This window comes from Rhincodon typus, chromosome 3 (genome assembly GCF_021869965.1).
Source record: "Rhincodon typus isolate 14 chromosome 3, sRhiTyp1.1, whole genome shotgun sequence".
Classification (NCBI taxonomy): Eukaryota; Metazoa; Chordata; class Chondrichthyes; order Orectolobiformes; family Rhincodontidae; genus Rhincodon; species Rhincodon typus.
The window spans coordinates 82,819,812-82,840,954 of record NC_063334.1 but is presented as its reverse complement, the minus strand read 5'-3'; the positions used below and the strand labels follow the sequence as shown (position 1 = coordinate 82,840,954).

Sequence of the window (21,143 nt, the reverse complement as noted above, 5' to 3'; positions counted from 1 at the left end):
AAGGCGCTGGTGAGACCACTTCTGGAGTACTGTGAGCATTTTTGGCCCACTTATTTAAGGAAAGATATTATTTCATTGGAGGCTCATCAGAGAATGTTCAGTAGGATGATCTTGGGTATAGAGGAATTGTCTTATGAGCAAAGGCTGAACAGGTCGGGACTTTATTCGCTGGAATTCAGAAGAATGAGAGGTGATTTCTTTGAATTTGAATTCAGCCGCCCAGAAATAACAGCCAAAATTTCATTAGCCTTCCTAATTACCTGCTGCACCTTTGTGTTAGCTTTCTGAATTTTGTGCACCCCAAATATCAACTTTCCTGTTCCTCTGATGCTGCCTGGTCTGCTGTGTTCTTCCAGCTCCGCACTGTGTTACCTTTGCCCCCAAGTGGAAGTTAGTTAGCTCATTTGGCTGGATTTGCAATGCAGAGTGATCCAACAGCATGGGTTCAATTGCCGCACCAGCTGAGGTCACCACAAAGGATTCTCCTTCTGAACCTCTTTCCCGCACTTGAGGCATGGTGATCCTCAGGTTAACCCACCATCAGTCATCTCTTTCTCTCTCTAATGAGCTGGCAGCCCCATGATCTGGTAAAACTATGGCGACTTTACTTTTACCTAACCCCCAAGTCGCTTTGTGTTGCAGCTTTCTGCAGCTTTTCTATCATAGAATCCTACGTTGCGGAAGCAGGCCATTCAGTCCATACTGATCCTCTGAAGAGCAAAACCACCCAGAATCCCCTACCCTGTAACCTTGCATTTCCTACGGCTAATCTACATAACCAACTCATCCCTGGACATTATGGGACATTTAGTTTAGCCAATCAACCTAACGTGCACATCTTTGGACTGTGGGAGGAAACCAGAGCACCCGGAGGAAACCTGCGCTGACATGGGGAAAACGTGCAAACTCCACACAGTCACCCCAGGCTAGAATTGAACCTGGGTCCCTGGCACTGTGAGGCAGCAATGCTAACCAGTGAGCCACTGTGCCACCCTATCTTCCCTATTTAAATAGCACTATTCTTTTGTTTTCCTTCCAAAATGAACTTCACATTTTGACACGTTATACTCCATTTGCCAAATCTGTGCTCACTTATTTAACCTATCAATATCTCTTTGTAAACTCTTTCTAACACTTTTATAACTTGCCTTTCCATCTATTTTTGCGTCATCTTCATATTTAGCTTCAGCACATTTACTTCCTTCCTCCAAGTCATTAATATATATTATAAACAGTTGTGTTCCCAACACTGATCCCTGTGGAACCCCCTTGGTTACAGTTGCTAAACTGAAAAAAAACCCCTTATACCCACTTGCTGTTTCATGCTTATTAGCTAATTCTCCATCCACGACAATATACTAACTCCAAGACCATGGTCTCTTATCTTATGATTTAATCTTTTCGAGATATCATTTTGAATGTCTTCTGGAAGCCCTCATACAATACATCTACTGGCTCCCCTCTATACACGCTGGTGGAGACTTCCAACAAATACTCTAATAAATTAATCAGACATAATTCCCCTTTCATGAAGCCATGCTGACTCTGCTTTATTAGTTATGATTTTCCAAATGTGCTGCTATTACTGCCTTAATAATTGATTTAACATTTTTCCATCAACTGATGATAGGCTAATCGGTCTATAGTTAACTGTTTTTTGCCTCCTTCCCTTTTCAAATAGGGGTATCACAATTGCAGTCTTCCAGAAAATGCAACTAATGCATCCGCTATCTTTGTAGCTACTTCTGTTGGATGCAAGCCATCAGGACCAGGGACTTATCTGCCTTTAGCCCCTTAGCTTGTCAAATACCACTTCTCTAGTGATGCTAATGGTACTTCATTCCTCCTCCATATTCTTTAGTATTAAAGGGATGTTCGAAAGATGGATGCAAAATATTTGTTTAACTCCTCTGCCATTTCCTTGTTCTCCAAAACCATCTACTCAGATCCATTTCCTAAACAGCCTATGTTCACTTTGACCTCTCTCCTTCTTTTTAAGCTGACTCACCCTAGTGAAAGTGATGCCCGTTTCTGTGGCCACTGCCAATGTTATACTTCAGAATGGAAGATTCTGCCCCTTATGATTAATCTAAAGGAAGTTCTTCAAAGTAAACACAAGAAATGACTGTTTCAATTTCCCGATTGGTCCCATTCCTTTCAATTTTACTTCTATTTAATTTTCAACTCATAACTGATCATTCAAATCTGCACCTATAGTAATAACTTGACCATTCAAAACTGGGTGAAAACAGCACCTTTCCACTTAGTTATTTTAAAATCCACTAATCACCATTCCAATCTAGACTGTGTCAAAAGTGGAGAACAATGTGCACAATGCACACAAAAAAGGTAATTAATCTGTTAAAACATTCTCCCCAAAAAATCCATTATTATTTACAACATTAAGCATGCATTAATCTACAGTGTGCCATTTTACAGTGCAGTGCTGTAAGTAATACCCTCTTTTTAAATAGGATTGATTCTTCTTTTCCCACTCAACAGATACAATTAAAATACAATTAGAACGCAATTACCGTAATAAGTGAAAAACAAGAAGCTACTGAATTAATTTACACACCTCATAAAAAGATTTGGAGTCATCCCAGTGGTGGCTCTGTGCATCTTGGAAAATGCTTGTTGCACAGACACTTATGCAGTAATTTGTAACTTGAAACTGAATGACTCTGATGAATTCTTGATACCGCTGAATTGGCAAGAACAACAGCCTGCTTAAAAGAATGATCGAAGAAACAGAGATTTAAGGTTTCAGCATAAGAAGACACAAGATCTCAGTGCTACAAATGATTCTGATTATTAGGTATCAATCAATCATTCATTTTTTCACCATGACACACAAAAATTTCAACCTCATTTCTGTGTTTTTTAGTTAAAGTAAATATAGATAAAGTTAGTACTGACAGTGAATAAGCAGCACTGATTATGCTTTTCTTAGGAAGCAGACATCACTGCGAATGGAGGTTTTGTGGTGCAATGGGTAGCATCCCTGTCTCTGTGGCAGAAGCCTTCAGTTTAAGTCGCACCCAGGATTTGATGGTTGAGTAAGGCTTATTTTCTTTTATACATTCGCAGGATGTGGGCGTCACTAGCTAGCATTTATTCCCCATCCCTAATTACCCAAAGGGCAATTAAGAGTCAACCGTATTGCTGTAAGTTTACAGTAGGCCAGACCAGGTAAGGGTGACAGTTTCCTTTTCTAAAAGGACATTAGTGAACCAGATGGGTTTTTCCTGATAATCAACATTGGTTTCATGGTCACCACTAAATTCTTAATTCCAGATATTTATTGAATTCAAATTCCTTCATCTGCCATGGCAGGATTCGAACCCGAGTCCTCAGAACATTGGCTGGGTCCCTGGATTAACAATCCAGCAATAATACTACTAGGTCATTGCCTCCTCATTTGTAACATTGTTTAGAAACAGCAGCAAAAGGAAGCCTTTATTCAAAAAAAGGACAGAAAGCAGAGGGCTCAGACCAGCCAACATGGCTTTGAGAAGGGAAATCACGTTTGACTAAGCATATGGAGTTCTTAGAGGAAGCTGTTGTGCATAAAAGGAATCGACGAACGTATGATACTTAGATTTCCAGAAGGCATTTGATAAAGTGCCATATTAAAGGTTACTGCAGAAAATAAAAGTTCATGATGTAGGGGATGGTATAATGGCATGGACAGAAAATGGCTGGCTACCAGGAAGCAAAGTGTAAGCATACATGGACCTTTTCACGACAAGATGTAACAAATGGTATGTCATAGAAATTTGTGGGACAGCAACTCTTTACAATTTATATAAGCAATTTAGGTGAAAGGATGGAAGGTTTATTTGCCAGGCCTAGTGATGACACAAAGATAAGGAGGAAAGTAAGTTGTAAAGAGGACTCAGAGAAGGCTATAAAAATATAATACTAGGTTAACTGTGTAGCAAACATATGGTAAATGGAATATAATGTGGGAAAAGTGATATTGTCCACTTCAGTAGGAAGAATAAAGAAGTGTATTATCTAAATCTTGAAAGATTGCAGAGCTCTGAGATTCAAACGGATCTGGGTGCCCTCATGCCTGAATTACGTACCTAATGGAGTCTTATCATTTATCATTACAGGAATTAAGTACATAAATATGGAAATTATGCTTCAATTCAATTACAAAGGGGAGTGGTGAAGTGACATCTGAAATACTGTGTACAATGTTAGTTATGTTATTTAAGGAAGGATACAAATCTTTTGTGGCAGTTCCAAGAAGGTGTACTAGACTAATAGAATGGGGTAGGAGTGGAGTTGTTGTCTTATGAGGAAGGATTGAAAATACTAGACTTGTATCGTCTGGAGTTTAGAAGAGTAAGGTGTCTTGATTGAAAAATAAAAGATCCTCAGGGATCTTGACAGGGTAAATGTGAAAAGGGTGCTTCCCCAGTGGGAGAAATCTAGAACGAGGGGGTCACTGTTTAAAAATAAGCTATCATCCATTTAAAACAGAGATTAAGTGATTTTTTTTGTTCTCTCAGCATCTTTAGAATTCTCTTCTTTAAAAAGTGGTGGAAGTAGAGTCCTTGAATATTTTAAAGCATAGGCAGATAGATTCTTATGCATGGGCATGAAAAGTTATCAGAAGTTGGCAGGAATGTGGATTTGAGGTTATAATCAGCCATGATTGTATTGAATGGCAGAGTGTGCTTAAGGGCTGAATAGCCTACTTCTTGACCCTAATTTGTACGTTTATATGTCTTGAACTTTAGTTCTAAAGTATTCTCTCCCTATAATCAACTACTACAATTAGATATCATCAGATGCTTTTCGGTAACTATGAAACATTAATTTATTTTCACTGTTTATACTTGCATTTGCAATTTAAGTGCTTAAGTACAGAGGACTTACTTTGTGTTCGACTCTTTCAGTAAATTCTCATATTTGTTTAAGTAATTATGGATGAATATTGCTGTAGAGAGGATTATATACAGATTTTGTACTGGAACCTTGGAAGGGACCTCTTTACTTCTTTCTTCAAGTCGAGACTGCATATCTGCCGCCACTTTAGAACAGCCATCCAAAAAAGCTTCTCTAATTTCCTGAAGAAAGCTCTCATTGCTTGCCAAGGCCAATGGAAGCAAAATGTCAAATTCTTCCATGATATCAGAACAAAACTACAGAAGAAAAAAATGCAGCATTATGTTAGTTGATGTTGACATAACAACATCATTGATACACTCCCTTAACACACTCTTGTATCAAGAAAATCATAGTCCAATAATGTACAAGTACTGCAACATAATAGATTGATTTACTTTCAGATAAATTGTTTTAAAAGAAAAAGTTATTGTGAAAATCATTACTTTCAGTGTATTAGTTTACAGAATACCTTTTTTGTGTTTTAAAGTTTCACTTGTAACTAACATACATGTAATAAATAACACATCTGATATAATTACAACTGAATTTTTAATTTGCATTAATGTTTTGAATACTGGTCACCAATTTAATCTCTGTACCGTAAACCAGACGACACCAAGATATGAAATGACACAGATGCTGAGGCTCAGAAGCATCATGATAAGGAGCAGCAAAGGAAATGTGTGTACTTCTATCAGTAATAGTAGACACGGTTCATACCTTCGCATAAGATAATAAACTTAGAGCAGTGAAAGTTTGATTGAAAGACTGCTGTTGAAGAAGTGAGTTCTGGTCATGAGGCATGGGCACCAGCATTGGGGAAATTGTGATTTGCACTGTTGGGATAGTCTACATCAGTACCATGCTGGGACTGGTGTTCTCATGAGCCACATAACTAGAGAGCTAGAGTTTCAAAGTAAACAAGTGAGGCAAGGGATCAAGGTTGGTCAAGTGTAACAAATCAAGGAATGGAGTCAAAGTAGGAGAGTGAAAAATAAACATAGAAAATTAAGATCAGAGAGTGGCAGGAAGGGACAGATAGTAAAATCTAAGATCATACTACCAGCTAAGACTAGATGCTACAAAGCCAACAAACAAAAAGACTAAAGCCTCTGCATCTGAATTTGCAAAGCATGAAAAACAAAGTTAATGAATTGATTGCACAGGTTAAAGTGTACGAATACGATAGCCAGTGCACAGTCAAGATTTTGGTTCTGAATTTTAAGGTATATATGACATTCAAAATGAATAGGATGCCAGGTAAAGAAAAAGAGGTAGCACTTCTAATCAAAGACTATATTAGTGCAATAGTTAGAGGTAACCTTGATTCAGGAGATCAGATTGTAGAATCCGTTTGGGTAGAAGTCAGAAATGGTAGGGGAAAGACGTCACTTATTGGTATGGTCTATAGGGCCCCAAACACCAGACACAACATACAATAAATCACGCAAAAATAAATATTGAATGTTTGTGATAAAATGTTGGCAATAATAATGGTGATCATAATCTGCATATAAACTGGAAATATCAGATTTCTATTAGCAAGCCTTGATGAGGAGTTCACAGAATGCTTTTGAGAAAACACAATCTGGAACTAACCACAGAGCAGACTATTCTGGACTCAGTGCTGTTTAATCTGACAGGATCAAATAATGATTAATAATAAAAAAAACCTAAACAGCAGTAATCACAATACAATTGAATTTTACACTAGTCTGAAATGAAGAAGAATGGGTCTAAAACTAGTATTTTAACCTTAAAACAATGTGGGCATGTAGGCTGAGTTAGCTGACATGATCAGAACCTCAAATGGTGGTAGTTTCAGAATTACTCCCCACGCCATGTGCTGTTGAAATCAGGAATAAGAGAATAGACTGAATAAATGCATGGCTGGAAGCGTAGCGTAGGATGGAAAGATTTATATTCTTGAGGATGCAAAGATGGGACCTGGATGAACTATATGGGTCCACCCCAGTTGGAATGTTTGCTAGTACAGTGGATAATGTTTAAACTAGAGTTATAGGCAGACATAAATTGAATGGGGAGACATGAGTGAAGATAAAAACGATGGGAATAAATGACAGAAAAATTGAGAACAAAAATGGAAGGCAGAGGAAATGAAAGCTGGCAGCAAATCTTGATGTTTAAATAAAATGTTAAAAAATCAAAAAGGCAATGTAATATCATTTACATATATGTTTTGATACCTTTTTTGGATTTTTGAATATTGAACTAGTGATGCATGCACATTCTTTCTGTCGAAAAAAGGATTTAATGGTTAACTTGTAAGTATTTCTGTAGCCATGGTGATCTCTTTTAAAGCACAGTATTGGAAAGAGGCTTCCTGGTAAGTCATGGAGTTTGGCTTGCATTAGGAGAATTTAAGAGCAAAGAAAACAAACAGTGTAGTGTCTAGATTATCAGATAGATGGAACTTTATGAGCTGAGGGGAAGCACCTATAGTTTGAAAGAACACTTTTTAATTTAAGTCTATGCAGTTCTGCAACATTCTTGGCTCAAGCTGGATGTGCAAAACAATTGCTACTGAGAAAGAGAGGTAGTTTAGGACAAGAAATAAAGAGGTTACCTCAGTGCAAGGTTAGTTTAGGAGCACCATACCAGAAATGTTTGTTTAAAACCCTTAAGGGTTATGTGAAGCTGAGAAAATCTAAGCTCAGATATAGGAGAAATCAGAAAATGGCTATCAGATTCTAAGGTTTAGGAATTAAAACCGCAGCTAGGTCAAACTCTATTTGGGATTGATAAGGGAGTTGTCTCTTGTGATGGTGTAATGTAATAGGATGCTGTTAGGATTAATGGAATTGTATTTTTGCAGTATGTTTTGAAAACTTTAAACATGTATATAAATAATTCGGTTTATCCAATTTTTGTCTTAATTTATTTTGCATAATAAAGTGTTGTTTTATTGTTAGAAACCAAACCTGCTACACTGCATCTTTATCTTCCAATGAAAGGCTGCCTCGACAAAACCAAAAATAAAATCAAGCTATATTTCAGTCTGGGATCTGACATGACCAGTAACAAATTAGCTGGATTCATAACAATGTTTCAAGGTAATATATCTGAATGCACAGAGCATTCACAATAAGGCAGATGAATTAATTGCACAAACAGTTACATACAGGTACAAAATAACTGCTAAAAAAACGACATCATTGTAGGGTGACCAAGGCTGGAAACTGAACAATCAAGGGTATTCAATCTGCAGGAATAACAGTTAGGATAGAAAAAGATAGACAGTGCAATAGCAAGAAAGGACATTTTTTTATATTCATTTGTGGGATGTGGACGTCACTGGCTGGCCAGTATTTCTTGCCCATTCCTAGTTGCTCTTGAGAAGGTGATGGTGAGCTGCTTTCTTGAACTGCTGCAGTCCTCCTGCTGTGGGTTGATCCACATTGCCATGAGGGAGGTAATTCCAGGATTTTGACCCAGCGACAGTGAAGGAACGGCGATATATTTCCAAGTCAGGATAGCAAGTGGTTGGACTGGAATTTGGAGGTGGTGGTATTCCCATATGTCGGCTGCCCTTGTCCTTAATGGAAGTAATCGTGGGTTTGGAAGGTGCTATCTGAGGGTCTTTGATGAATTTCTGCATTGCATCTTGTAGATAGTACACTCTGCCGCTACTGAGCATTGGTGGCAGAGGGAGTGGATGCTTGTGGATGTAGTGCTAATCAAGAGGGCTGCTTTGTTCTGGATGGTGTCAAGCTTCTCGAGTGTTGTTGGAGCTGCACTAATCTGGGCAAGTGGGGAGTATTCCATCACACTCCTGACTTATGCCTTGTAGATGGTGGACTGGCTTTGAGGAGTCAGGAGGTGAGTTACTCACTGCAGTATTCCTGGCTTTTGACCTGCTCCTGTAGCCACTGTGTTTATGTGGTGAGTCCAGTTGAGGGTCAATGATACCCCTAGGATGTTGACAGTGGGGTTTTCAGTGATGGTAACACCATTGAATGTCAACGGGTGGTGGGTAGATTGTCTGTTATTGGTCATAGTCATGGCTTGACATTTGTGTGGCGCAAATGTGACTTGCCACTTGTCAGCCCAAGCCTGGATATTGTCCAGGTCTTGTTGCATTTGAACATGGGCTGCTTCAGTATCTGAGGAGTCATGAACGGTGCTGAACATTCTGCAATCATCGGCGAACATCCCCACTTCTGACCTTATGATAGAGGGAAGGTCAATGATAAAGCAGTTGAAGATGGTTGGGCCTAGGACACTACCCTGAGGAAAACTCCTGCAGAGATGTCCTGGAGCTGAGATGACTGATCTCCAACAACCTCGACCATCTTCCTCTGTGTCAGGTATGACTCCAACCACCTGAGAGTTTGCCCCTGGTCACCACTGATTCCAGTTTTCCTAGGGCTCCTTAATACTACATTCGGTCGAATGCAGCCTTGATGATAAGGGCTGTCACTCTCACCTCACCTCTGGAATTCAGCTCTTTTGTCCATGCTTGAACCGAGGCCATAATGAGATCAGGAGCTGAGTGGCCCTGGTGAAACCTAAACTGGGTGTCACTGAGCAGGTTATTGCTGAGCAGGTGTAGGAAATCTAGACGTGGAATCAATCTAAATGGAATTAAAAAACAACAAAGGTGATAACCTTAGTGGGAGTTCACTGTAGGTCTGCAATTAATAGTGGTGGGTAGGGAATGACATTCGACAGAAAATTAGAGAAGCACACAACGGTGCCGCAATAATCATGGAATCATAGAATCCCTACAGTGTGGAAACAGGCCCTTTGGCCCAACGAGTCCACACCGATTCTCAAAGCATCCCACCCAGACCCATCCCCCCTTAACCCACCTAATCTACACATCTCTGGGCACCATGGACAACTTAGCATGGCTAATCCACCTAGCCTGAACATCGTTGGACTGCGGGAGGAAACTGGAGCACCCAGAGGAAACCCATGCAGACATGGGAGGGCGTGCAAATTCCACACAGACAGTCGCCCAAGGGTGGAATCGAACCCGGGTTCCTGGCGCTGTGAGGCAGCAGTGCTAACCAATGAGCCACCAGATCATGTGTGATTTTAATCTACATATAGACTGGGCACACCTGTGGTGTTGAATTCCTGCAAATGTGAAAATGTAATTTACTTCTTTTAAAAAACTGGAGAAAATGGGAATTACAGACCAAATAGCCCTATAGTCAATATAGATTAGCACTATAGTCCACTTAAAAATACCAATAGTATTACACAAAGACAACATTGATTTGTGAAAGGAAAAATGTAGATAGCAGATATAAAATTAGATAGATATCTCAAGATTTTCTTGATTTACTATACATTACACACAGAAACTAATTAGATCCTTTGAAGAGCAGACTGCATGATCTGCAAATTGAAAGGGCTTGAAAGGATAAAGATGGTCTTTGGGCTTTTGTGCTTTAACATGACCCAGTTATGTGGGGTAATTTGATTCCTTTCTTTGTCCAACTCCTCTACTGAGCTCAACAAAGTTTTAATTTTAAAAGCGAGGTGATTTTGGTAATTAGGTCAGGCAGGCTAGTTTCTATGTTAACGAATGAAAAACTGTTACAAAAAAATCTCAAAATAACATATGCTTTCATTCTCTCTCTCTCCGATCCTTGGAAAAATATAAAATTCTACAGAATGCTATCTTAAAAATACTTTAGTAACCAACAATTAAATGGGGGGGGAGCAGGGGAGAAAGTCCTTATTCACAGATTGCCCAAATGCTGGTCTGCAGTTAAAGTCACTTTCCACACCAGCTGATGGCACTGGGGTTTGTTTCTTATTATAACTATTCCTTTTTCCTGGGCACAATGGTGTAGATTCAGATGTTTTCTTTAAGGATCCTCCTCCTCTGGTGATAAGGCCTTCTGCTGGGTTTTGAACTCTCAAATTTTCATAGATTATACAATCCCTACAGTGTGGTAGCAGGCCATTCAGCCCATCAAGTCCACACTGACCCTCTGAAGAGCATTCCACCCAGACCTACCACTTTTACCCATTCCCTGTAACCATGCATTTCCTTTGACTAATCTATCTAGCCTACAGATCCTTGGACACTATAGGAAATTTAGCATGGTCAATCTACCTAACCTGCACATCGTTGGACTGTGGGAGGAAACCAGAGTAGTGGAGGAAACCCACATAGACAGTTGCCGAAGGCTGGTCCCTCGCACTGTAAGGCAGCAGTGCTAACCACTGAGCCACCAGGCCTACATGACATTGTAGGATACTAAACTAATCATAACAAAATAGTGGACAAAAACACATCCCTCCTTAATACACTCAATGCTTTTTATCCTTGGTTCGAGCAGAATGCCAGTGGTGCGGTGTAACTTGTCCCAACACCCCCGGACTGCACCTGTTTCCTTAGTCACTGGTGCAGATATCAGATTGGCCTTCTTGAGAGTAAACCCGAGGAAAGACAGAGTCCCCGGTGGTGCACTCGGATCCTGTGTAGACCAGCTGGTGGAAGTATTCACTGACATCTTTAACCTCTCCTTGCTACAAGAAGACAACCATCATCCCGGTACCTAAGAAAACACATAATGTGCCTCAACAACAACGGCTCTGACCTCCATAATCATGAAGTGCTTTGAGAGGTTAGTCATGGCCCATATCAGGTCTAGTCTCCCAGCCTGCCTTGACCCCTTACAATTTGCCTACAGGAAAAACAAGTCCACAACGGCTGCCATTTCCCTAGCCCTACACTCATCCCTGGAACATCTGGACGATAAGGATATCTATGTCAGGCTCCTAATTATGAACTACAGCTCCGCCTTCAACACTTTAATCCAAAGCAAACTAATCTCAATACTCCAAGACCTAGGAGACACAGCACCCCTCCGTGATAATCCTCAACACCAGTGACCCGCAAGGATATGCACTCAGACCCCTACTGTACTCCCTGTACACCCAACACTGTGTGGCCAAATTTTGTCCAAATGCCATCTACAAGCTCGCTGACGACACCACTGTTGTAGACCGGGTATCAAAGAATGACGAACCAGAATACAGGAAGGAGATAGAGTGCTTGGTGTCATGGTGCAAGGATAGCAATCTGGCTCACAATGTTAACAGAACAAAAGAACTGATCATTGACTTCAGGAAGGAAGGAGGAGGCCACTCCCTTATCTATATCAAAAGAGCTGAGGTGGCAACGGTTGAGAGTGTCAAGTTCCTAGGAGTGACGATAACTAATAATCTGTCCTGGACTTCCCAAGTAGATGCGGCAGGCAAGACAGCACAACACCTCTTATTCCTCAGGAGGCTTAAGAAATTCAGCATGTCCATAGGTACCCTCATCAACGTTTACAGACGCACCATAGAAAGCATTCTGTCTGGGTGCATAATGGCTTGGTACTGCAACTGCTCTGTCCAGGACTGTAAGAAACTACAGAAAGTTGTATACAGAGCACAGGTCATCACAAAAGCCAACCTCCCATCCATTGACTTCATCTATACCACCCATTGCCACATAAAGGCTGCCAATATCATCATAGACCCCTCCCACTCCAGTAACACTCTCTTCCAACCTTTTCCTAGAGGCAGAAGACACAGAAGCTTGAACACATGTACCAACAAGTTCAAGAACAGTTTCTTCCCTGTTGTTATTAGACTGAGCCTCTCAAATTTCAAAGCTAATGCTGATCTTGCTTTTGTGCACCTCCTGTGCGGCCGTAACCTTGTTGGCCTCGCTTTGTCTTATGAACTGTATGTCCTTATGTGTTTTGATCTGCCTATACTGCTCGCAAATTAAAACTTTTCACTGTACTCAAGTACATGTGACAACAATAAATCAAACCAAATCAAATGTCGCCCTTTGGTGAGAAGGATTTCACAGAAAGAAAGAGCCACAGCTATTGCCTGTGTGACAAGTTCTGCCTGACTGTGTTCAAGACTTATATTTCTCCAAACATCATAAACTGGATCACACGACCTCTTTCTGAAAGTGTTGTAGACTTGGTGTCTCAATTCAAGCAGTTTGCTTTCTACAAATACAACTTGTTGCCACTAAAGCCAAAGTATCTTTTACTTTTCAAATTGTTCCTTTCAAAAAGATATATATATCCAATTAATTATAAAACTAAAATTGTGTATGACACATCTTTGTAACAGTATTGTTACATTCTTTTAATAATGGCACTGGAATGGCTGCTTTGTAAGTCTTTTTGTGACATGCCTCTACTATGCTTGACAACTTTTCCTGGTATGTCAACATTCTGTTATGCTGGTATTACCTTTGCAACTTTTTTGGGTTGCTCTTCCTCTATCCACTGATCCCATGTAGCTTGCATTGGGCAAGTGCTTGTTGCTAAGCTTTTACTTGACATATATTGTTCATTTTCTTGTTGCAGGCATCTTGAACACGTATCGTCAATGACCACTTTCAGACAAACGGCTGCAGAATATCCTAGGCTCTTAAATGCATTTCTCCAACCACATTCAAGGGAAATGGACTGCAAAATATACAAGCAATAAAGTCACAGTTAAAAAATAAAGCCCCATTTTAATTCAACCAAAATGAAAAAGAAATTAAAATTAAAGTTAAAAGAAAATGCAAATATATAGCTACAATAAATCTGAAAACAATATTGGTGAATTTTGTAAGTGCGTTATCAAGCAATTATGTCACATTATTAAAGAATATATTTTTGGGGATCATCTCTTAAAGCCATTGTCTCCCAAAAGTGACAATGAAGACTACTGGTGACTTTCTGGTTGAATATTTATTCTTAAAATTAAGTATTATAGTGATTATTAGTATCTAAAATTAAAAAAAATGTTAAGGCAAGACTGAAATTACCTCAGTCAAAAGTAGTAACTGATCGGCTTGGATGTTAGCTTTGTTCGTCTCTGATGGTCCATCAATGTTTGCTAGGGTCTTCTTTAGCACTCCTACGAGATCAAATACCACTGCACAGGTAAATATGGCCATACTGTTGATTATGAATTTCATACAATCTGATGAATGACACTTGTACACACAAATATTGCTTCTGTTTTAGTCAGGTAAGAAAAGTATTTTGCATCTGATTTGAAAAATCATCCAACAATCATAAAGATCTTCCATTCTAAATAGTGGTATAGAATTTGTGCCTTGGAGCCAATAGCAGCCAATCTAGGGTACAACACTGCAGAAAAAATTGACAGTTTTCTGAATTGACATTTTCATTCAAGTTTGATATCAAATCTATTTGCATATCAGTCTAAAATCCATCATGAACCATCATATTCATCCAAGTTACAACTTAGGTTTTTTTTCCAGTAAAATATTCATTGATATGTTTGAGTGGTTATTTTATAAATTATGTTAACACAGTTGAAAATGAGCAAAGCAGAAGAAATATAAACATTCATAATCAGAGTATCTATTCTACAATCAAAGTGTAATCTGATTTTAATTCAGTGGAAGGAACATACTAAACTGTGCAGAATCATTTTTGAGTTTCACTGATATACAATAGTGAGTTGCTTAGCAAATTCAGTATGTCTCAATTGTACAGGGTTTTGATAAGACTTTATCTGGGATTGTGAATTTTTTTTCTGGTCTCTATTTTTAAGGAAGGATACAGTGCATTAGGGATGGTAGAGTGGATGTTCACTAGATCATTTCCTGATGAGAGGACTGTCCTAGGATGAGAGGTTGAATAAATTGGTCTACAGTCTCTGATGTTTAGAAGGATGACAGACTGAATCATCCTGATTTCTTAAAGCGCTTCATAGCATAGATAGTGCTGTCCCTCTGACTTGGGAAGCTACAACAAGGTAGCACAGTTTCAGGATAAGGGGCTGGTCACTTAGGAGTTCAAACAAAAGACACTTTCTCACTCCACAGGATGGAGCTAGCTTCAAGCATATTTTTTTTAAACCAGCATACAAACTGATTTTCTCTGTACATAACTTGTGCTTGAAATTCTCTAATCTTTTATAAATGAATTGCTTGATTTTCACAAATTATACTGCAAAAACATACAACCTAGGAGAAACACTACTCCAGTATGTTTTTAAGCATGCTACACCAGTGCAATGCATTACTTTTATCAATAATGAAGCTGTAACAAAAGCAACCAATGTTTGTTGATCAGTAATTTGGACAACAGTGATGTATTTGACAGCAAAGATGAAAATTCTGTTTCCATTAGTAAGTAATAGTTTATTGCAAATATCATAACAAATAATATGAAACAACAATTAAATAACATTTTATATATTCCAACAGATCGGAAATAAGAGTCAATCTCGTTTGATGTTGTACGTAGTGGGAGAGGGCAAGTCATTTCAACTTTGGATGATGATGTTAAATATTATAGATTGACTACTTGTTATGCATCCTGCTTAATTTTCTTTGCCTTTGAAGTTCGGGCAAGATCCAAGTCTCATTCTTTCAAGAGAGCTAAAAAGGGATTGTCAAGGTGATTTTCAGAAAATTTGGGAACGCCTTTGCAACAATTAGATTACATTGTAACAATTGATTTTTTTGTCATTATTATATTGCTGAACTGATTAAGTGATTTTAAGAAGGATAAAAAAATAGTGAAGTATAACTAAACAACTCCTTGAAGTAAGGAATTATATTCACTCACAGTCCTATAATATTCATATTGTTAATACACTACATTGTTAGTATATTCTGCTGCCATTACACCATGTCTTTTAACAAATGTTGCAGCTGACATGGAGTCACCTAACTGATACATTAGGCAAACGTTGACAATTTTAAAATGTGATTTTTTAAATTCACAAACAGAACACAAGAAATGTCATTGTCATTTTTGATAGTGCTAGATACATTCACTATTTTTAATATGCTGACAGTAAAAATATGCAGAAGACACTTGCAAATCTGTAATCTGGTTGCAAATTTAAATATTTAGAACTTTGTAGGTCTTCTTCGGCAGTCCTTGGGACCAAGGATGACTCTTCGAGGGTTGTTGATCCTGATGTGACTAAACATCCAATGCAGGATCAACACAGATTGGGCAGAATCTGCATCTGAGATCCCCTGACAGATCCCTGATGAGGAAAATGAGGTCATGCATTTTTGCTAAGACTGCTTCTCTGCCATACTTCAGTAGGGATTCCATCTGTGCCAGTTTCTTTGTTGGTTCTCAGCTGTCAGGTGGCTTTTCAGCCGTATGTTGGTCTAAGATGGTGATGAGTGCCAAGCTGTGGGATGAAACCAAGAGCACTCATATTGAGGAGGTAATCCCAATTGGAGGAGTTCCTCAAAGTGCTCATTCCAACAAGCAATGACTGCCTCTCTGTCCTCAACAAGCCACCTAGTTCTTAGCTATCAGCGGTAAACATCCTTGGATGCTTGGGCCGTATACAGTGGCAACTATGCTTGAAATCCAAGCTTGTTATAGCTGTCAGTGAGTTGACAGACTTTTACTTCTTTCCACTTATCAGCAGTTCTTTAGGTCACAGCTGTTTTCGTTGAGACAAATACAATAGAATGCTTGTTATGATCGGGCATACTCTGGGTACTGTCAGGAGAAGGGCTCCATTGGCATTTGCTTTCCCTCTCCTACCTTGCCAATCATTCCTTTCAAGATCTTTGTGTCCCTCCTCAACTCTGACGTTAAAATCATCAAGAAGAATCAGCTTGTCTCTCTTTAGAACAGGGGACAATGATAATCAAAGAATTTCTCTTTGAACCTTATCTCTTAATTCTACGGTTGGGGTGTATGCACTGACAGTGGTGTACTTGTTCTTGTTTTGGGTGAACCTAAAGGGTCATGAGGCATTGGTTTATCCCACAAGGCTATTTGAAATGGCTAGCTAGCTTGTTTTATTTTGAGCCAACCATGGTGAAATCAGTGTTCTTCTCGCCTACCTTTCCAGAAAAAGATTACAAGATGGTCCTCATGGACCAACGATTTTGTCCAGTGGCAAGAGTAGATGAAACAATTTGAGACCAAGCAACACTACAAAGACAGAAACAAAAGTACACCCCACACAGGTACAAACGTGTGCACGTGTAGTTTTCTAGGAAACTACATTCCTATTTTCCTGTCTATTGGTTGTGCAGGGAAGAACATGTTCCACATCAATCAGACCCTGTATGATCTGTAAAGCTTACTGCTGTCACAGTAGGTTGTGTACATTTGAGTACTTTAGCTCTCAATAATATGCGAAAAGTCCATTGAAAATGTCTTCGAACAGACCTATCACATCACTGTGATTTTAAAGTTACTTTCTGCAAGGGTTATCAGTATAATTAAAAATGTTTATCATATTGCTGCAGAGCATCACGGCACAACATATCTTAATGATGCTTTCATTTATCTCCCAAAGGTAGAACAAGCATAGGCTGTCCACCCATGCTTCAAGATATAATGGTGCACAAGCCAGGAAAAATAGGGAGGGAGGAAACAAAAAAAAATCCATATTCCCTGAAATATAAATAAGAATGAAAAATAAGGAAATCAAATCATTCTAAACTTATCAGATGTTGGTAAGCTTTACCTCGAACGTTTCTGCCATGCTGTGTGGAAATGCTTCCCAAAAATACTTCGGAAGCTAGTTCCTTCACTCGCTTTTCCATATGAAGGAGAATTTTCATCAAATGTGAAAGGCACCTAAGCTGATGGGCAGTAAGACACAAGCTCCTTCCCCTCTTGCCCGGTTCTTGTGGAACTGGTCAAAGAAAGTAAAATGAGGAAAATGTCAATTGGTCAATTACACTTAAAAATAATAAAAATTGTCTTAATGTTGCTTGTTAGTAATCCTATTGTGTAGCATCTGAAAACACCTTCAGACACATTTTAACAAAGGGCTTAGCAAGGGCTTCAAAAGTATATTTTTTCCATTGCACTCACCCCCATGATAATGCACACCAACAAATATCGCTCAGTTTACCTCAACGGCTCATCATATCCTCCATACAGGGGACGTGATGGCCTAGTGGTATTATGGCTGGAATATTAATCCAGAGTCACAGGTAACATTCTGGGGACCTGGGTTAGAATCCTGTCATGGCAGATGGTGGAATTTTAATCCAATAGAAGTCTGAAATTAGGAGTTTAATGATGATCACAAGACCATTGTCGATTGTCAGAAATACCCATCTGGTTCATTAATGTCCTTCAGGATTGGAAACTGCCATCCTTATCTCGTCTAGCCTACATGTGACTCCAGACCCACAGTTCTGCGGTTGATTCTTAATTGCCATCTGGGCAATTCAGAATGAGCAATAAATGCTGGTCTAGCTAGCAATACCCTCATCCCGTCAATGAATAAAACAAAATGCCAACCCAAGTCCCTCCGCCCACCAGTACTGGTTATTCTGCCTCTATGACAATTCATGACCCTCTATCCATCTTCAATGGCCCCTCGTATCCTCCATGTGAAAAATTCTCCTCTACAGATCTTCAGCATGACCTCCATACAATACAACCCATGGCTCATTAATAGTACTTCTATGCCTACTCACACCGTACAGAAACAAACACAGAGAATGCTACAGAAACTCAGCAGCATCTGTGGACAGAGAAACAGAGTTGACATTTTGAGGCCAGTATGACGCATTCAGAACATCATACACACTCTGTACAGAACTAATGAACCCGAAGATAACAATGCTGAAAAGAAGCCATTCCTTGTGTACACCTGATTCACCAAATTAATTTAAGTCTAAGTTCAAAGTTCTGACCAAAGCCTCAGTGTGCATATTTTGTTATGATTGAAAGTGAAGTGGATTTATTTCACTGTTTGTGGACAAAATAGCTAGGCAATTTTCCATTTTTCTAGGTCAATATCAGTGTTTCAACTGGACAATTTTCAGGACTGAAAGATGTGGTTTTTAGCCCATTTTTGCATTTGAGTGATGTGCAGTGAATAATATGATTAGGATAGCTGTTGTCTTGCAGGAAACCTTCAATATGCTCTACTTCTGTGTCAAGCTTGCTAACTCAGCAAATGGCTAAGACCTTCCTTAAGGTGGTTCAAAACATTCAACCACTTGCATCCCTTCACCCCTCATCCATTCCAATTGCCCCAATGACAATGCATACCAATCAAAACCCTCAGTTAGCCCTAATGGCTCATCATCACACCCTCCAAGTCAACCCATGTCCCTCCATCCACCTGTGTCATTTAAACAGGTGGCGGTCAAAAATAAATGCAGAAAAATATCAGGTATTTCACTTTTGGTAGAAGGAACATTGAGAGACAGAATAAAATAAAGGATACTAGTCTAAAAGGGTGTGCAGGAATAGAGAAACTCAGGTGTGTACGTGCTTATTTATTAAAGGTGGAAGGAGAGATAGACAGCACAGTTAAAAACCATATAATAGCCTAGGCTTTATTAGTAACAGCATACAGCATGGGATAACCTTGTGCAAGACACAAGGTAGACTTCTCATGCTGCAAAAGGTGTTGTAATGCAAACTGATGTTAGGTAGGGCAAATCAGATTCCAGGATAAAACCCGGCTTGCTAAACCCTAACATTGTTTTGTTTTAAAATCTTAAGGGATCAATTACCAAACACACTTTGTAAACACACAGACAAGAGTCTACAAGTGTACTTTTAAAACAAAGAATAAAACATTTATTAAAGAAGAAAACCATAAACTATATTACACTAGTCAAAAATGTTATAACATTTCAATCATAAACTTTCATTACAACGACCAGAAAGAAATCCAAACTTGTACTATTTCTTGCATCCCAGCATAGGCTGTAATGCAGAAAAGTAGCATTAAAGACACAATCAGATCAGCCATAAACTGACTGAACGATGGTGCAGGATGAAGGGACCAAATGACCTCCTCCTGCTCATAGTTCTAATATTCTGAAGATTTCCCCCTGTAATCACCATCCCCAACTCATGTAAAGGAGCTGTATTTTAATAGTTTTTAAAAGCACTTATTGTTACAACAGAAATCCAGGCCAGAATTCTGGCCCCAATGTTTTCATTGATTCCCTCAGCAATGGGAGTTCAAGACTCCAGCATTTGGTTTATATGATCCTACCATAAGTCTGCCTTTGCTGCTGAGTTTAGGAATAAGAATCCTTTCAAAATCCACAGATTTGTCAATGTCAGGCTGAATCCAAAACACTGATCTAGATCCTGTCCTCTGACGTTATAGTGGGAATGCACCAGGTTGCACACACATTTTCAGCCCTGAATTTTTGATGATCAGATTCTGCAAAACATATGTCTCTATTTTTAAGTGAATACATGCTGTATAACACCCACATATGCACCAAAACCTACCCATGAAATTAAATTCAAAGATCCTGCAGGTCTTGATATAAGGGCCAAATTAAATAGCATCTCTGGCCATTGGAAGATGTGCTCCTCTTTTCACTATTGCCCTGTGAAGGATATATAAACTGTATCCCACACTCTGATTATACTTGGTGGCACATCTTTCACTTCACATGTCTTCAAATACAAAAAGTACCCTCATCTGAAGATACATCACTTCCCTATGATCATGAGTTTGTTCTGAGGCCACACATAAAAGAGCAGTGGATGAATCAGCTTTGCAGGTCAAAGGAGAAGGACTTGTTTAGTTATAATATGACTATGTTGATGGAATGGCTGGGTACAATAACGTATTTTAACTTTAAGAATAATGATAAGAATCAAAATTAATTCCTGGATATGTTAGCCCCAGCAAATTACTAATTTTAAATGCACACTTACAGAAGGACATGTTTTTTTAAAGTAAAGGCAGCAGTGTTAAGTGTCTCATAACATGTCACCCACTATTTCATTGCTTAAATGACATTATGTTCAACTGCTGGTAATTGACAAATCCTGAACTCAATAACAGATATTGACATCTTCAAGCTTTTCATTGAGTTGCTACATTTCACTGTTGAGTTCTATGGGTTTGATTTTAATACTTAGCACATTTCAAATGAGCAGAAAATATAACCAAAGGCAAAACATACCTGCAGAATAAATTTGATGCCTCCAGGGTTTTAAATCCCATGTATAACCTGCATATCTCTGGCTAGCTCACTGCCTGAAAGTGGCAGAAAGCAGCAACTGTCTCTCTGGTGGGAATGGAATTTTGTGCAGCAGGAAGGAACATGCAGGCCCATATCAATTGGACATGCACTTTCAAGTCACAAGGACAAGATTTCTACTGCATTTTCCAAAATGAAATATTTGCACTTAGAGGGCCTCTTCACCTACTGACAGCTGTCAATTATCTTCACCAAGAAAGAAAGACACGGTGGCTTTCCTGCTCACGCTGGAGTAAAATGCGCC

General features: G+C 39.1%; 1 protein-coding gene across 11 annotated transcripts in view; it reads right to left on the bottom strand.

The window, feature by feature from the left end:
• kiaa0825 (KIAA0825 ortholog) overlaps window positions 1-21,143 on the bottom strand; it is a 357,628-nt gene that overhangs the window by 279,080 nt on the left and 57,405 nt on the right. For 10 of the 11 annotated variants that reach the window (XR_007261761.1, XM_048595041.1, XM_048595037.1 and 7 more), the window contains 5 exons: window positions 17,383-17,553; window positions 13,718-13,809; window positions 13,152-13,370; window positions 4,894-5,159; window positions 2,579-2,729 (listed from right to left, as the gene is read on the bottom strand). Coding sequence is in view for 10 of the 11 variants with exons in the window: in XM_048595041.1 (XP_048450998.1) it covers window positions 2,579-2,729; window positions 4,894-5,159; window positions 13,152-13,370; window positions 13,718-13,809; window positions 17,383-17,553 (899 nt within the window). In the remaining variant the exon portion in view is untranslated. The remainder of the gene's footprint in view (window positions 1-2,578; window positions 2,730-4,893; window positions 5,160-13,151; window positions 13,371-13,717; window positions 13,810-17,382; window positions 17,554-21,143) is intronic. The other variant, XM_048595040.1, reaches the window with a different exon arrangement.